This window comes from Anser cygnoides, chromosome 1 (genome assembly GCF_040182565.1).
Source record: "Anser cygnoides isolate HZ-2024a breed goose chromosome 1, Taihu_goose_T2T_genome, whole genome shotgun sequence".
Taxonomy (NCBI): domain Eukaryota; kingdom Metazoa; phylum Chordata; class Aves; order Anseriformes; family Anatidae; genus Anser; species Anser cygnoides.
Window position 1 is genome coordinate 16,234,252 of NC_089873.1, and position 19,079 is coordinate 16,253,330.

The window sequence follows — 19,079 nt, forward strand, 5'->3', positions numbered from 1 at the left end:
AAATGTAGTTTTAACAGCACTTCCGTGGGAAAAGTCACTTACAGGTTACCTGAGCTCGCTGTGTAACATACGAGTGGTAGGGATGAACTTGCATGCTAGGAAGTAATCTGGTGGTTGCATTTAAACTGACTAGTTCCTGCAGAGGAGTGCCATTACTGTGTCCAGCTTGGCCAGTTCCCTCCAGCTTAATGCCCTACATTGCAGCTGTTCAATAAGGGATCTTTGATAGATGAACAGAATGAAAAATGTTTAGTATTTCAATAGTATTTTACCTAGGAATATCACAAAGCATGCTTCCAATGCCTGATGCTATCAAATTATGAGAGGCGACTTGGCAGCATGCAACTGGGAAGCCCGGGGCAAAATGATCTACCCAACCTTTCTTAATATAAAAAGCTTGGTACGAAAAGATGCTGACCTTTGGGGTGGGGGACAGCTGAAAGCCCTACTAACAACTGTATCCTCTCCACCAGGAAGAAGGCCTGTCCTCTCCTTGTTACTTTAGCACTCAATGAAAAACTCTCATTACAGAGTCCTGTGCTCTTAAGTGTCCGCATAGTTGACATAGCCAACACCTCTCTCTTGAGGAGAAGGTGGCACTCCTTACCATGCACTGTAGGCTCTGGCTTTTGCCTGGACTTCACAACTTTGTCCCAGTTTCAGTGTGAACTGGACCTTCAGCCCTCTCCTGGCCTCTCTGTGATCTGCTCGTTCAGACACCGATCTTAGGGGTCTGGTCCTGTGTTTGCCTGCTTGCAGGCTGAGGATGTCACATTTTCATCCCTCCTCAGTTCACCATGGTGTCCGAGGTGAATATAAGTTTAATGCAGCATGGTGATTCTGTTCTACATTCTCTTGGAAACAATGCAGACTTCACTAGGAACTACCCACTTGCCAGAGGGAAGAGCATGAGCTGTTTTTGTGTACAAGTGTTCAACCCCCCCACCCCAACAAGGTAAAACAAAGAGCAGTTAACTCGTACACCGAAGGTAGAACTTGTCTAAGTTCACTTAGGCAAAATTTAGACGTGCTTGTGTGAGCTTTATAATGACTGCCTCCAAAGGATGATTCACTATTGCAGTGCGCCACTGAAGGTGTTGGTTGTTGATCCCAGTATGAAAGGCATTCGAACTCTGTTAGGCATTAATTAAAATTCCTTTTACTGGAGATGAGAATGAATAAGTTGATAGCATAGATAATCACGGAAACACAGAATGGTTGAGGTTGGAATGGACCTCCTGAGGTCATCTCATCCGCACCCCTGCTCAAGCAGGGCCATCAGGTTGCCCAGGACCACGTCCAGCTGGCTTTTCAATATCTCTGAGGAGGAGACTCCACCACCTCTCTGGGCAACCTGTGTCAGTGTTTGGTCACCCACACAGCACAGAAGTGCTCCTGGTGTTCAGGCAGCACCTCCTGTGTTCAGTTTGTGCCCATGGCCCCATGTTCTGTCACTGGGCACCACTGAAAAGAGCCTGGCTCTGTCTTCTTTACACCTTCCCTTCAGGTATTTATGGGTATTGATGACATGTGCAAGGCTTCTCTTCTCTAGGCTGACCAGTCCCAGCTCTCTCAGCTTTTCCCATACGTGAGAAGCTCCAATTTCCTCATCATCTCAGTGACCACCATGTCCTTCTGGGTGCTTGGAGCCCAGAGTTCTGCAGCATCAGATGGACCTCTAGTCACATACGGCCCTGATCCCATCCCTGCTAAGGTTCGTTGGCATTATGGTCTCTGGAGTTCTGATAGGGCTTTCTTAAAAGTAAGCAATTCCATTTATCATTTTTACTGTCAAGCAAAGGGAGGTTGGCATGATAACGTGCTGCTTTGCTTCAAGATAAAGACAAGGACATGCAGGTGGCGTAATTGCCGGTGCCAAGTAGGAGCTGCCTCCAGGCTCCTTTTTATGATTAGCCAGCAAAGTTTGTGCTGGGGCCAAGTGATAAGTGCAGTGCAGCACAGGCCTGAAGGCCAAGTTATATCTGCAGCACAGCCCAAGATGGTGCCCGCCCACGTCAGCTGTCACTAACTCCTCAAGGCACAACAGTCCTCTGGTTCAGTCTGCTGCATCTGCTTGTCTTAGGACAAGCTTCTGAGACACACAAGACCTGCTGGAGGTACCAGTTCATTATAGGGCTCCACTGACTACAGGGAGAGCCTAGGATGCCTAACTGAGACTTGGATGAGTAACTTTTAGGTGAGATGAGTCTTTTCTGCAAATAATGCTGAGCAGTCCTCAGAACACTGGATTTGCAGTTCTTTGTTCTCGAGGCTTTATATCATGGCCTCTTGGGAGGATGTAGCAGGTGGGTTTCCTTCTGCAGTTCAGATGTGTGCACTAGCCTAGCATAGATGGGAGCACGTCTTCCCAGACAGGGAAGGCTTTTCCAGGCTTGTTCATCTGCCTATAGTTTTGCATTAATTATGCCCTATCGATTTTAGTTTCTGCTAAACATTGCTACAGCTCCCATGTGGCTACTTGAGGTACCTATAAAATGCTACAAAGTGGCTATAATGGGTTTTGAACTTTCTGTATGTCCACATACATGGTGTGTCTCTGTGTTAATGTGCTGTCACTTTCTGCCCTGTGTAAAGCAAAAGTGTTGCACGGAGGATTAGAGAGCAAAGTCATGGGCAACTAAGGATTGTAGAAACCCAGAGCAAAAGCAGCCTCTCCTATTGCTGCCTCAGTGTCTACACTTGCTCTTCTCCCTGAAGTAAGGTGTCACTGGTGGTCTGCGAGACCCTGAATAGTCTGGGATCTTTGTAAAAGAGGGAAACTGCCTTGCTCGTTGTGCTACACTGCTGTGATAAAGGTCAGAAACATCCCTTAGGTAGGGTATGCCTGGTGGGACTGGCAGGCCAGGCTCTTGTCCAGAGCTTAATGTTCTTTCTTCAATTTATTGATCTTCCTGATCACGCATCCGGTTGATCCTTTTATCATCAGGACTGCCAAAGGTATGAAAAGACTAGGCCTGCTAAAATGGAGTGTTTAAGGAGAGGGGATTTTTTTCCTTCCTTTCTCAGGCTGGTTGATTTGATTCATTGCAGGAGGTATAATTATCTCAGACTGCATATCTGCTTGTATTTTGTACAAATTGTCAGGGCTTTGTTTTTAATTATACGCGTGTTCTTGTGTTCTGTCTGTTCTGACTATTAGAAGAAACAAACTGAACAGGAAGATAAATTCGTGAGTTGTTCACCATAAACTTTTATGTCATCTGATCAGTTCTAGTTATATTGTAAGTGATCTAAGGTGAATAAGTAAATCATCAGATGGGATGATACCTGAGCATGAATAATGCTTTAAGTTAGAGGCTTCCTTTATCTTTCTGTTTATTATTTTCTCCCAGATTATTTTCTTGAAGATGTATACGTGGCTTCTTATCAGAGAAAGCCACAAAGTGACTAGTGTGATTTTTTTGATCCTAATTGCGTTGAAAATTCAGTCTTTAATTCGGAGCACTTCATTTTCCATAAACTATGTTAATGGCTATAGGCTGGTTACATTCCACTCCGGTAACTGATCTATTTGAAATATTTAGAGGATGTTCACGTTAGTTCTGTGTGAGTGGAGAGGAAAGTTCAGTGCAGAGTATATTGCAGAGAGATCAATTATTTATGTCTTTGGAAGGGTTGCTGAAACTTTAGCTGGCCCTAAAATCCCTTAAACTAGACACAGTGCAATAAACTGAGGCTGTTCCTTTTTGAATATTTGGTAAATATTATATTATTTATTCTCTCTATATTAACTCTTTAGTGATACCACCTTCTTTGTGAGAGAAAGTAATGGATACAAGACAACTGTAAAACATTCATTTCTCAAAGTAGTAGTGGTGACGCTGTCATTGCCTCTTTGCTGCTTATTTCATTAATGTCATCAAAGAACCTGGATCACTTTCCTTAGTGGAACCTGGAATTTCTTGAGCATCACCACTGATCAAGCTTTGCTGCCCTTGAAAATGTGGAGTTTTTACTATTAACTTATACCAGGGGCATGGCAAGAGCTGGAGTTCTGCTAAGGTGATTCCAGCTGAGGTATTACAGCACCTAAAATTTAGGATCTTGGCACCAGAAGGGTGAAGGGAAGTTTTAAATACAGGTGGATTCCCTAGGCAGTCAGAGATTTAGGGCTTCAGGAGGATTATCCAGGAAACCTATGTGGTAGATGCAGAGAGCCACCTAGAGTTAAACCATAGGAATCTCTGAAGATGAACGTATGAACTCCTGCCTCTTAGGACATTTAGGTGCCGAGCTGAGAGCTAAACATTAAACCCCTTTATCTATAACGAGCCCTCTCCTGAGAGCAGGCACCTAAATAAGGTTAGAACCCCCTTTAATACACTTTTACAGTGCTACTGAAGGAGTAGGACAGTTACTGCATTTTATATTAAAGAGCACTGAACACAAAAGGAACAACATAGATGATGTTTCTCATGGGGATTGGTACTAAAGTCTCCCTCTTTCCAGTTGTGGCCTCTGACCATTATAGTATATAATTAGGCTCTTTCCAATAATTTTCTCTTTGGACACATGATTGCTGCCTCTTAGAAACAATCTCCTTGCTTCATTGGGAAGATGAGAAGGTGCCCTCTCTTTGACTCCTCTTTAGCCTGGATGCTAGCCTAGAAAAATGGGAAAATGATTCCCTGCAAACTAAAGTGAGAACTTAGCCTGAACCCAGTTCTTGGAAGAGGCTTGTTGACTGTTAGCTTGATATACACCCCCTCATTTTTCATCTCTAGTAGCCACTGTGGTTTGTGTTGGACTTAAAACTGTTTCTTTCACTGTCCCTGCTGTAGTGGACCTTCTGGGGATTTAGAACTCATTTGGACATATCCGTAGGTGTGAACTGTGCCCTTACACTTTCTGTGTCGAAGTGTGCCCTTACACTTTTCTGTGTCGAAGATCCTTCAGTGCAAACACAGGCTCACTGTGATCTTTCAGGTTTCCTAGGAAGACGTCTCCATGGCTGGAGCTTGGGCTTCAGTGTAATCTTCTTGAATAGGAATGCCTACATTTGGAATATGTTTTACTTTAGATGTCAAAGCTGTCACTCTGCACTCTGAAACCATCCCAATCTGCTTGGAAAATCCAAGCTGAAATGGAGAATCTCAGGAGTAATGTTTCCCTTTCTCTCTCTTCCTTGGGTATGTTAAGGAGGGACCTTGTCACACAGAGACACAAACTTAAAAGGTAGGTCAGCCAAGAATTTATAGTTGTATTACACATTGTTTTCTAGAGGATAAAGCTTTTGTAACATAACTTTGCCCATCTGTGAGAATAACAGTGCAGTAATAACTGCAAACATACTTGGCAAAAATGGCAAGTTAGGTCTTGATTCAGTGGCATGGAGATGGGTTCCAGAATCACAAGCCTCATGTTTTTAGACTTCACCTTCCATGGAGAAAATGTTAATCACAGTCTATGCCAAGGAAGATAAGATCATCAGACTGTACCTGGAAGCAGTTCCTTGGGCACTTACATTGGACTAATCCCTTAACTTCTAACGCCAGCCACTTAATTGAGATGTATTTTCAGTCCCTTATTTATTTCAGGGTGCTTATAACTAAGTCTCTGACCCATTCAGATTGCTTTATAGACTTTCAGAGTGTATATTGATTAGTTACTATAATTCTTTAAAGCATTGTAGATGTCAGAACAGGTTAGCAGTTTTGTCAGTACAGTTTAGGTTGTGTAGAAGACCACAAATACTTCTGAATATATTCAGGGAGTATTTGTAAATGTTTCATGTGGATACGGCTTGTTCTGATTTTGGAGAAAAAAATTGGCATCAAAGCCAGACATCTTCCTTAACTTGATACCCAAAAGAGTGAAGCTGCCTGCTCTTCCAAGCCATCAATGAATTAATAGGTATTAGTACTGCCTGTTTACAACATGCAGTGTTAATCTACCCTTCCTTTGAATTGGTGTTGCTTAACATCTCCTACATGTTAGTCCTCTGTTTGGAAAGACAAGTGCCTGCTGTGTACTCCAATCTGTTTCATTCCACCTCCCCATCCTCCCTATGAGATTTCTCTAGTATTTTGCCAGTGTCATACACAATGTCAGGTGTTAAGAGGGGGGCACTGGGGAATCGTCCCCACCACAGGCTTCAGATTGCAGTATGTGTTGGTATTATCTTTCTCTCAAGCCTGTGCTCCAAGGGAGAATTCCTAAACCTTGGGAATGAGAGCTCGTTACTAGGAATTGAAGTGCAGCAAACTGGTACTTTTGATGCAATAAAACCATCAAACTGGCTGAAGAAGGTCCGTTTGTAGGATCTAGAATTGCCTCTTCCAATAAATACCTTGAAATTCCAGAAAACGAGGAAAAAAATCAGTACATTTTCTCAGCTTTCTGAACTTTTGACACCAAAGTTCTAGAAAAGAATTACTGGGCTTAAATCCTCTCTCAAAACCAGTTCTCTTGTCAGAGAGCAAAGAAAGATAGCAACTGCAGAGCTATTACTGTCAAAGACATGACCCCACACAGCACAGAAGTTCCTTTTGGAGTCTAAAGAATGCTTTCTTTGAGATGGATGCCCAGACACTGTCTGAAAGGGAAGACTCCATAAGAAATCAATTATGAACAATGATTAAACTGGAGGAGAACTTCAGGACGAAAAGACTGGTTTTGTTGTTTGAACTGCTAAAAATTTAATGAAAACATTATTTTAACAAGAAGCTTACCAGCAAAGACAAGACTTCACTCCTTCTGTATCCAGTTTCTCGTACTTCATGCTACCTAATGTGTAGCTATCAAACACATGTAAACTCAATTATAAGAACATCTGACTTTTAACAGGCTTTAGCGTGTTTGTCTTTGTGGCATCCATGGGTAGGTAAGGAGGTTATTGTCTTCAAGTTACGGGTAGGGAAATCAGGTTTGGTATGAGATGAACCTCATCTGAGTAGACCCTCACAAGTTAGTTACCTAAACTAGTTGTCTGGGCACTGCCTCCCCTCTGAGGGAGAAAGACAACCCCAGGATGAAATTCATCCCCACCCTAAAATAAATGGGATAAATCAACCACAGAGCTACCTCTCTTTGTTGTCAAGAGTTGGAGCCCTGAACTAGATGCCAAGCAAGGTGAAGTGTGCCCTCAGGGATGTGAGTGGCTCCCTCTGAGATGGGGGAAGCAGAACTTGCTCTCCCACTTCCAGGGACAGACCCATAGCCACAAACCATTTTTCCTCTCTTAGTTAGTAATTGATGGATTTCGCTATTCCACTGCAGGCTGGGCTTTTCTTTTGGTTTTACAGACTAGGTGGGGAGAAGTGATCTTGGTAGTACTGGTGCGTTTAGATGGGAGGCCACAAGGAAAATCCAGTTGTACCAGGAAGCGGTGCTGGTGACTCAAGAAACAGCATGGGAGCAAGCGTCCTAGTGTGGTGCTTCTGAGCGCTGCCTTCCTGCTTGTGCTGTAGGTTAAATCTCAGCTGCTAGTCATTACAGGATCATACTTCGCCAGGGTAAGGTGTTAATCCCCAGACAAATTATATGACAGGTAACTCTGTCCTCCTTGCTCTCACCTGCAGCTTCATGTAAATTACAAAACCTTTTGTACATCCTTCATCTAAACTTTTCTGAGCCAAGGTGGAGTTGCTGTCTTCTGTCCCAGAGACGGCAGCAGTCTGGAGCAAATGAAGTGATTTCTACATATGCATATTTCTACATACAATAATGATTCTGTAATTCTGTGCAATAAGTAAAGACTTTTTTTTGTTTCTGAGAACACTGTGGAAAAGTATTGTATCGTTACTTCATGAAATTACATAATGTTTATAGTTAAGATCTTGCAATGGCTCCATTAATAGGAATGGTTCACTGTTCTTGGTGTTGGTGTTCGCACAGCAGCCCAATAAGCACGAAGCAGAACAGACAGAGCAAAGAGGAGCACCAGAGCTTGTATCTGACTTGTGGTTCTGGTTTTGCTCCATCCTGCCCGCAGCAGGGACATGACCAGATGTTTGTGAGCAGTTCAGATTCCCTGCTCTTCCCACCATCAGCCAGCTGGTGGTGGAAGCAGCATGACTACAGGTGGGTACAGGCTGTGTCTGCAGCACAAACAACTATCTCCGTTCTCTGTGGCAAGAGCAAGCTGCCTGAAAGACTCCTCGTTGCTGGCCCAGTCTCCTCCTCTGTGTCGTCATCCCCTGGCACCACAGCTTTAGTAAGACGAGTGGTATTTTGGCAGATGTACCTAGAGGGAATTAGTTTAACTCCTGGTACCAAAAGCAGGATGGGGTCTTAAGCCTGACTGTTCTTCAGCTCTGACCTTCCCCTCTTAACTCAAAATCCTACAGATCATTCCTTGGAAGCTGGGCTGTTTCTAGCTTTCAAAACAGGACGTCCTTCACAAGAAATCCTTGGAACGCACCAGGAAAAGAGATGGTCGGATACCTGTGTCTCAGACTCTTTATGTGCTCTGGCTAACCACTATACAAGCTAGTTCCTATCTGCACATGGAGCTCAGGTGACTTCCCAGGACTGTGGACATATGAGCCCTTTCCTTCAGGGCTGACGGAGCTGCCTGTGCAGCTCATTGCAGAGCGGTCTTCCTCCAGTCCACTGGGCCATGACTTCTAGCCCGCTGCTTTTCAGTGCTCTGGTGGCTGATAAAAGCTGCAAGGGCAATCCTCTGCTGTGCCACCTCATCTTGCTGCCAGGGCCAGCAATCCTTGGCCTGATTGCTAAAATGATCCATCAGAGTACATAAACCAACGTTTTGTCAGGAGGCATTAGAGTTCCCTAGGCTAGCCCAAATTTTGGCCTAAAGTATCTCAGCTGCTTCAGTAAAACCAGCTCTGGGACTTCTAGTAAGTTCGTAAGAAGTCTGTCTCACTGCACTGACATGGTTGATACATGGTGACATGGTCCAACATGGTGCCACAGTCACTGACCGTGTTTGTGACTGGATGGGGCAGGTCAAAACGGGAATTACCAACATGGGGCCTTTACATTTTGTGCTAACAGGCCTGGCCTTTGCAGACTGAAGCTGGATTTGGATCACTTGAAGTAGATGGGGCTATCTTCACACTTATTGTTGGCATTTGTGTATTTCTTTTCCTCTCTAATTAGGAAATAACTAAAACTAAAAAAAAATGCTGTGTCAGAGGTCCTGCATGTGCTTTGTTGGCCTGGGAGCGAGGCTCACCAAGTGGTGTCATACATGGATGGGAGGCAGCTGGTGTCTGAGGGTCCCTTTGCTGTCCTAACCTGGATGGCCTGGTATCATCTAAATTGCTGTAAAACTGTTCTTCAGTATGACCTTGTTTAGAAACTAGAATTTTGAGGGCCTGGGCTGTACCTGGGGCTGTGCACAGCCCATGACAGTGCGCAAACTGCCCATGGCCCAGGGACTGGGCTGTGGCTGAGGGCTCTGGCTCCGAAGTGGAGACAGCTTATCTTAGTAAGGCAGATGAGATTACCGGGTCAGGGAATGTGGAGGTTCAGAAGAAGCTTCTGATTGTAAGTAGAAACCTTCAAAAAGGGCTCTGAGGTAGATGTTTATTCTGTCATTTTGTTTTCGTGGTAATAATACCCATGTTGCTATGTTGTAATCAGCTGTTATGTAAACAGAATGTTGTCCCTAAGGTAAGTTTAGAAAAACATTCACCCACGATGTACTCACAGATAAATCCAATTTTAGCAACACGGTGCTTAAAGCATTATACTGTGCTCACAGATTGTCAGCAAGATGCACTCACCTGGAGCCAGCTCTGGCTTACCAGTTTCTCTGTGTTGTTTCGCAGGCCCTACATGTCCATTGGAACACTACGTGATCAGGTCATCTATCCAGACTCCGTGGAAGACATGCATGCGAAAGGCTACCAGGATCAGGATCTGGAGTGTATCCTGCAAATGGTTCATCTGTACCACATAGTTCAAAGAGAAGGAGGTAAATTGCTTGTTTTGGTAAAAAGCTTCACAAAATCCATTATTTGGGTGTGTGTATATTAGTGAGACTGACTTCTACTTATTGAACAAGCAAAACTGGATCCAGACCTGTGGTTGTGAGAGCTGCACAACTTCATGTTGCTGCTAATGCTAATGGAGGGAGAAGAGCTCTCCTCTGCAGCAAATCCATGCCCAGCTGAATGTTCTTGTTCAGGTATAATGTCCAGTCTTTTCATGGTATTATGAGATCCCCCTTCATATTTCTAGAAAATGTTGTGTCCTAAAACCTTGTAATGTCACTGACTACACCAACTGCACAGCATGTGAATGAAAGGAGAGTCAGGTCTGCTTTCACCTTCCCGTTTTGTATGATCAGAACTATGTGCCACGGGAAGAAGTGTCTAATACCACACCACCAGTGTGAACAAGTTAAAAATAACCAAATGACAGTGACTGACAGTAGAGCTTTACCATCTACCACTTGCCATTTAAGTTGCCAATGTGTTCCCAGTGTCGTTTGTCCAAAGAGGAGACAGTGTAAATACACTGGTACAGTAAAAGTTGATATGCTGAAGGCTTCTGCTGTATCTAGGGAGCTGAAGCATTTCATGGCTTTTCTTTCCCCCAGCACAGCATTAATTTTCTTTCAGTTGTTCCCACCAGCAGCCACTAATCTCTAGTTTGAATCCCCCCGTCCCCATCATTACACTTCTAAAACAAACATAGGACAAAGTTGGTACCATTTAGAGGGAAGAAGGAGAATCTCCAAACCCCTCCAGGGAGGTGGCACTGGGAGTGCTGGATGAACCCTGCCAGTGAGGTACTCTGCCAATTGTCAGTGCTCCTTTTTGAGAGAGTCATTTGGGTGCATTGCCTTGTAACAGGTGTGCTTGGAGTCTCTCAGGATCATTGTGACAACTGAGTAGTGCCTCAGCCACTAAGAGTCCCAAGGCAATGTCTAAATTCCCATTCCTGCGTGGCAGCCTCCTGTTCTGTTCAAAAGGCAGAAGGTGTATTGCATTTTAGAGTGGGGAGTAGTAATCATTTACAGCAGCAGTTGTATAACTACAGATATTTCTCCACCTCACAGCCCTGTTGATAGACTCTTATCTTTTCGTGGGTTAATGCTTCTTAGTTAAGAATGTAATAATGACTGTTGACCCTCAAGATACAATAGAACATAAAAATCTGTCATCATGCTAATTCATGTTATTATTCGAGTCTGATACTATGACACAAGGATTGAGAAAAGGGGCAGGGAACTAAATGCAGTGATTGGAATAATTGCAGAGAAGGCCTGTACTCGCTACACTGACATTAGAGCTATTACTGTTAGTATCCCTGAGTCAGTTACTTCTCTACGTGGAGTGTGCAGATTGCAGAAGAATGAGCAGATGTGTTGGAATGGGGAGCTGGAAGAGGAGAAGCAGTTCAGTTCTAAGTGGCAGGAAGGCGCTGCGGAGTGTGCATTCATAGCCTGGTGGTACTTGTAGGCATACTGAACAGCACGTGACCCTCAGCAGCCAAAACCACATCCCCAGTGGTCTCTGAACGCACATCGCTGTGGTTTATAACCCTGCAGGTGGAGCATGTAAGCGATGATGGGGCAGTTACTGCGCTCCACCTCTCAGATGCCAGTGCCTAGGGTTGGTGTTCTGAGCTGCTAAACTGAAGACCCAAGTCTTGCTCCACTTTCTGTGCCAAAGGACAGTAATCGTGTTTTATTGCTGACCCCATTCTTGCTCTTCTGCTTGTCTAACTGCACAAGGGAGACTTAGGAAGCAATCTATAAAAAGGAATAGAGGACGGTGTTAATGTTCATTGGTACTGTATCAAAGCTCCAGTCAGGATAAGGGAACACTGTGCAAAAGTTGGCAGAAGCAAATGTTACAAAAACTTTCTTAGGCTGCAATCTAAAATGACACAAGTGGGCAAAGCCGGAAAATAGAGGGAGGGATTACCACATACCAGGAAGTTTTTAAGACCGTAATACACTTACTTAGTCACTTTTCTCCTTGGGCATTTGCAGTGCAAAGGGAGGAGAGACAGGAAATCTGTGACATATGATTTGACACGTTACATGGATTTCATATACTTACGTATTCTTCAGAGCTCCCCCAGTCTGGGTCAAAGACTCGTATTCAGGGTTTTGAACCAGTGGTCTCAAGAAGCGTTTCTCTGGCTCAAACAACTGATTTTTTTTGTTTATACATAGCTGAACGTTTTATTTTTATTCATTTTTTCTTTAATTTCAGTCTTTTATTTAAAATTAGATTTTTAAACTAAAATGATTTCTATTAGAAATGGAGTGTTTTGTTTGCAAAATAATGAAAAGTCCTATGTAAAGCTTGCAGAACAAAGGACTTACACAAAATTGTCCTTCTTTTTTGGCAAACTGCTCTGATAGTTAACAAAAGCTGATGCTTTCCAATCGAAAAGAGTTTTACTGAAAAAATTCTCAGCAAGTTTCTGTGTTGGACACATTTTGTGAATGTACAGCATCTGGAAGAAAGAAAAAAAAAAGCCAGCATCAAACCAGTTTTAGTTATTCAGATTCTTGGGTATACATGCAATACATCAATGCTGTTTCAGTTTTCGTAAATGATCCAAGAACGGAGCTGTCTATCAACCACCTAGTTACAGAAACAAAATGTAATTCTTCAATCCTTTTTCTTCAGATCCTCTTCACCTCCGGAGTCTTTCTCTGTCTCTTCCCCTTTCACCTATCCCCTGCAGTGCTGTGCCTCTACCAGACGGTAGGCTCCTTAGGGCATGACCCCGTTGCTTTAATTGACCACGAATGCCACACACGTATAATATGACGCTTTACAGTTTTGTGTAAGTCTGCTCCCTGTGGGCAGTTAGGAAAAGGCAGATGGAGCCAGAATTACACAGCTCTGGCTCTGAATTTATTTGTCCTGGAGTAACTTCATTGTCTTTGGCTGAGTTATTTGCACATTGCATCAGTTGAAGGGTCACCAAAATCCAAGGGTAAAGTAGCCAGAAAAAGCCTGATATTATTCTCGCTGCCAATGGCATAAATTCCCATTTTTTTGTAGCAATAGGGTTTGACCCAGTTAGAAGTAAGTAGAATAGTCAGAAGAATAAGTAGGCCAATTTGGCATTTATCTTCAGTGTTACCCTTACGAAACCTTTTTCAATCCGTAGCAGCTGAATACACCAAAACCAAACCAAGCAAGCAAAAACCCCACCAGCAGTACCACTCCCACAACACCACCACTCCTGATGTTGCTGAGCCCAAGCCCTAGATAAATCCGCTGCAATTCCCGTGGCAGCAGCACCCCTTGCAGCAGGGGGCAGGATGCCCTTCCTGCAGAACCCCACACCGGCGGTAAGAGGAATGCCGTTCCCCTGCCTACCTTTGCCCTCCGGCCTGTCTGTACTCCTTAACTTTGTCCTCATGTAAAATACTAGAAAACTTGGCAGAAGCTTGAACAGAGTGATGCTGATGATTTAAGATTACATTGTATTGTAATTGGTGCAGTGAGTCATCATGGAGAAACTTGTGTGTATGATATTAATGCTATTCAGTAACGCCATCAGTAAGGTGCCCCATCAATACCTGCAAAGTTGCTAGCTATACCAGAACAATAATTCCGTGCAAAATGGGGAAAACAAGGTTATATGCAGCATGGGTGAAGAAAAGGCATGTCCAGAGGTCTGAAGAATACTATGGAGACGTACAGTAGGTATCCATAAGATGTCTTTTTTGACCTGCTGTGAAAATCTGCATATATTTAGCAAGTGTCAACAGCGCTGGAGCCATAGGCTCATGGTAGCCTGTCACATGAGGGAAGCCGTGAGTGCGTGTAGCAGCATGCTGGCTGCAGGACCAGGCCTGCCCGCTCAGGGCTGATGACATTACTGAACGGGTTTGACCTGTTTATGGTTTCTGAGCACCCCAGATTATAATTATTCCTCATTATTTTGCACATTTGTCATTTCGTTGGGTCTTGGCCAGGGAGCCATTATGCTAAGCCACGTATAAGCACACAGACAAGCATATTTCCTCTCGCCGAGATTTTTCCATCTGATCATTTTAGCCCAGGATTTGCTTTTGTTAATGCCACGGACAGTAACTCTGTCGTGCTCCACCGGCTTTTCCAGGGGCTCTGAAAGAGCCACAAATCCCTGCAGCGCCACGCTGAGCTGGGCCTCATGCCATTGATCGTCTCTTTGTTCCTTCCTCAACTAAGGACTTCCCTCGCACATTCATCCCGCGCAGCACCGGGGCTGTCTTCCATTTTGACAGCTGCCTGGGGACATACGTGGTGCATGAGGACTCCCTGTTCAGCAGCTCATCAGGAGTGGGCTCCCTGGCTGTAGTTTGCTGCTGTAGCCTCTCTCCTGTCCTGCCACCATCCTCCAGCCCATGTCTGATGAGCTGCATTGGAAAATGACAAACTGGGAAAAGGAAATTTTTAACTTCTTTCTTTTTTTTTGGCAGCTGGGTGTTGTCTTGCATGTAAGTGCAAGGATGCAGGATACATAGTGCTACCGACCCCAGGTGTAATCCTTTTTTTTAAAGTCAAATTTAGCTTGTTTTTTCCTTCAGAAAACTTAGGAAAAAGAATTGTAAAAGAAACCGTGCAAGAAAATGAGCTGCTGCTCCCATGAGGCAATCACTAATTTCTACTGACAGCTGTATGTGTTTCTATCACCATTACTCTGCCCCAGCACACTGCATGTGTTATTCATCTTACTGGTTGCAAAAGGCACTTCTGTGGCATCTATTGTTCGTCACATCTGCATCGTATCATGTGCAGTCAAAGGCTGTGTGTACCAAGGAGCTTGGTGAGGAATTTGGGCTCTGAAAGCCAGGATTATGCTGGTACCTCCTGAGAGTGTTGTGCTGTGCTCACGGACAAGCCATTTCTTTTCTTTATTTGTAAAATGGATGTAGCTGTAGGTGCTGAAAGCCCCTGACTTGGCTGATGTTTTGGGAATGCTGAGGTCCTTTCGTGACCTGCTCCATGCCAGCTGCAAGAAAAGAGAAACAAGCAGATGCATTATTGTTAATGCACAGTAGGAAGTTAGTTTATTGTGAGTTAGATTGCCTAAGCGTTCAGAGGAAATAGCTCAGACATTAGAAAATAATTTTTGAAATGGCAAAGGGATAATGCGAAAGTGGATCCTTCCTCGTCTATTGTTTAAGACGTTCCAAGGGGTGAGTAGGGAAGTTGAGGGAGGGAGCGAGGCAGCAGGAGGCAAGAAGCACTGCTAATATCAAGTCAGAATATGAGTTGAAGGGACCCCAGAAATGCTGTATCCTGGTGAGCTGAGGCTAGATCTTACCCCTTCAGGAAAATCAGAGAATGAGTTTGCTGGCTTAGGGACAGGGTTTAGTGGGTGACATTGGTGGTAGGGGGGTGGTTGGACCAGGTGATCTTGGAGGGCTTTTCCAACCTTAATGGTTCTGTGATTTCCTTCCCATTTTGCAGCCCCTTCATGAACCTCGTTCTCTTTCTGACCATTACTAAGACTTCGTAAACCAGCTGGTCTAAACACAGGCGCTGCTTCCATGGGCCATGTGCACACACGTGCACACCCACCCACACCCTCCTAGCTCAGATCCAGAGCTCCCATCACAACACATCCCTGGAGATCATCTATATTCTCGGCTTTAAAATCAGAAAACATAAACAGTCATTTGAATGTCACCTTCAGAAGTGTAGCTGTTTCTATGGCTTTTGTGAGGGCTCCAGGCATTTTGTAATCCTTTTGGGAACCTACAGGTGTTGGTGGGGCAGCACCGCAGCTTTATTTCTGCATGGTCCCAGTGCTGGGACTGGTCATCAGAAAGAGCTTGTGTGCACCTGTCCCCTGTTCAGAGCTGATCTGGACGGCGATCCAGTTAATCCTTACACAGCTCCCTCTCTGCTAGGAGCCAGCTGCTAGGAAGCACTGTGTGCGCCCCCGGGGGGAGCTCACTGGGATCCTTAAGCAAGAATGGAAGGAAACTAAGGAAAAACTGTAGGACTGGTAAAGGTGATGTATTTCTGATGTACACGTGTTTTTTAAATCTATGTACACATTTATAAAAAAATCTTGATACTACTTTATAATTCACAATTTTATGCAGAGAAAATTCTTGGAACTCAGTTTCCAGCATTTTCAGTCCCTGCTTTCAGCCACACAAGCAGGTGGTTCACGCCTCGGGTTCATCTGGGCTTACCTGGGCTGGCAGAGCCCTCCCCAGCCTCCCGCACCACCACAAATCTCACTTTCCTCACCTTTGCTCAGGTATCAGCAATGACACAGCCCACCAGTGCTGTGTTACCGTGCTTGTTACACTGCTTCTGGGCTGATTTGGAAAAATGTTTTCTTCCTCACTTGGCCCTCGCCCACCTTTCTCATTAGATTTACCAGGAGATGTGCCTCACCATATTTTCTCAGTGTCCGTGCTCTCCCTTTTCAAAACTCATCTTTGCTTGCTCTTTTGCTGTTCTGTCTATCTGGATTGTTTAATCAAAAACTTCATACTGTGATTTGGTATTTGAAGTTAATTTTTATGAGGTGGGAATGAATCGTGCCATATTATGCACAGCAACACAAGCCCCCTGTAAGACTGCAGATACCATCAACACCCTGCTGCATGCGTCTGACAGCGATAAGATAAAAGTCGGTTGGAGGCCTGCAGAATATTAAATAAGAATATCCAGTGTTATGCAGCCGTGAGTCACTTCTAAATACAAGGTAGCAGGAAGTTTGTATGTAAAAGCCTCCTGTCTGCGTGCACGGTTCTGTGCATTAGCTGCTTGTCTGGGCGCACAGAATGCATCCCTGTGTCTGCATCTGTGCTTCTCTCGAGTTTGCTGACTCACAGTAGTGAGAGGAGTCAGGCACTAAACATTGTAATCTGATGCTGCTGCTTATGGTTTTTATGTTTGTTTCTTTTTACATGCTGAACTTGTTTTTAAATTTCCACTCAAATCCACTTTCCTTTCAAGAAGTTATAACAAATAATTCCTTAAATAGCAAATAGTTCCATTAAAAAAATGGCAAAAAATGGTTAGTTACACACAGGTCAAAGATGTTTCTTCACAGAGATGGTAAGTGAAGTTTTTTGACAGTAAACGTATGATGGAGAAGGTGAAATTCCTCTTTCAAAGTTGACATAGTATTTGTGACATTTTTCCAATTGATTGCCAGTGGAAAGGCCATGAAGTATTTCTGAAGATGCGATCCAGAACCCTGAATGTCTCTCCGGCAATGGAAGTGCTCTTTATGATTTTGGTTGGGGATGTTGCAAGTTAAGGTGTATTTCCTTCATCAGCTCACATTGTCCTGACATGTTTTGTTTGCATTTTTTGTAAGGCTGGGATGCCATCATGGACTGGAAAGATGTCTTATCAGGAGGAGAAAAACAAAGGATGGGCATGGCTCGCATGTTTTATCATAAGTAAGCATTTGGGTTTGTTCTTGAAATAATATTTGAAAATGAGGAAGAGTTTTGGAGGTTTGCTGTAATAGTTTGAGCAGTAGTAGATGATGATCTCCGTGCAGTGTGCCCTACTGCTAGACGGGTGGGTAGCACTGCAGCCCTTGTCATTTATTCATGTAAGCTCTGCTTTTAGTTTGGGCAATGCTTCTTACTTAAGATTTGCTTTTGGCAATGTAGCATTACATTTTCTGGATGTTCTTTTCTTCACCTAATCAGGCACAAATATCTTCCCGACATCTGTCCTACAAATATTGCAGAAGTCTGATGGACTGCTTTAGAGGCCATGGGAGTTGGAAAGCCAACCTCCAAAATTTTTTGATTTTGGAGACTGCAAACCCTGCAGAGGCAGCCCTGTCCATACACAGCAGCGAACAGAAACTTTCTGAGTTGCCTGTAGTTACAGCGTCCCTTGTTGACAGGACAGAGTAATACCAGGTCGAACTAGGGCACAGAAGTTAGATCACTGTGTACTCACACGGACCAGGAAATAAAACCCATTTTTCCTGGAAGCCACGTCTGTACCTAAAAAATGCTTGGGAACTTTATGTTGGTGCTAGGCAGCTTCCAGCTGCAAATGAGAGGCAGCTGTCTTGTAAAAAACAGCTCTCTACTTCCTGTTGTCATCTCAATTAAACATCGTATGTGGGAATATTGTCCAAAACGTAGATGACTTTTGTTCTTTATTTACTTTTGCAAGGCCGAAATACGCACTGCTGGATGAATGCACAAGCGCGGTAAGCATTGATGTTGAAGGAACGATATTCCAAGCTGCAAAAGCTGCTGGGATATCCCTGCTTTCTATAACACACAGACCTTCTCTTTGGTAAGTATGTCCAGGAATTTGTCATGGTCCTTGCTTTTAGCTTTCTGGCAGACGTGGATTGGCCTTTGTTCTATGAACTAGAACAGGTGTTTAATCAATAGTTACTGCACTTTCTAAGATAACCTGTCTAAAATAATAGCAATGTAAATGCATTTAACATTGATTTTTTTCATTCTTTGACACATACTTACTCCCCCCTCTCATTTTTTTTTAAATGTGTGGCAGTTATTAACTATAAATAGCAACATGCAGGTAGCTAGGGGGCAATTAATTAGTCCACTACACCACAGCCACAATACCTGTCACCAGATTATTCTATAAAGATGATGAGATACATGAGCAGTCTGGGGGAATTTCACTAGTGCTTGGGAGAAGATGGGAAACATGGCAAGTGAATCACCTACACTTTGTTCTTTCATAGGAATTGATGCATCCATATTAAAACTATGTCATATTAAAAGTATGTCAAAACTGTGACATAACTTCAGTCATGTCCTGTATCTGTAGGGCCCATGAGCTTTCAAAATTTGATTTTCTAGTAAAAAAAAAAAGAACAAACGTTAGAATTCTGAGAAAAATCATTCTAGTGAGGTAATGCTAAGTATGGACGAGTCCCTCAAAGGAAATAAATACAGTCAGTAAATACATAAAACAACCGAATACTTAAAGGGCAAAAGGAGATAAGACGGTGTAAGCTGACATTAGCAGAGACTATTTGTTCTGAAGTCCTTGATCTCTGCTAGAGTCAGGTTGTTTGCTTTTTTAAGCTGATGACAAAATGGATCAGAACCTGAATTTTAAGAAAAAATTGGTATTCTGATAGGGAAAAGAAAGTCATACAGACACTTATTTTTAAAATAATTTAAACTATACTTAAAAATAAAAGTT

At 43.5% G+C, this 19,079-nt stretch overlaps 1 protein-coding gene across 1 annotated transcript in view; it reads left to right on the forward strand.

Moving 5' to 3' along the window:
- Positions 1-19,079, forward strand: part of ABCD2 (ATP binding cassette subfamily D member 2) — a 48,883-nt gene that overhangs the window by 23,918 nt on the left and 5,886 nt on the right. Inside the window, exons 7-9 of the mRNA XM_066989848.1 lie at positions 9,759-9,904; positions 17,242-17,326; positions 18,066-18,191. Coding sequence (XP_066845949.1) covers positions 9,759-9,904; positions 17,242-17,326; positions 18,066-18,191 — 357 coding nt within the window. The remainder of the gene's footprint in view (positions 1-9,758; positions 9,905-17,241; positions 17,327-18,065; positions 18,192-19,079) is intronic.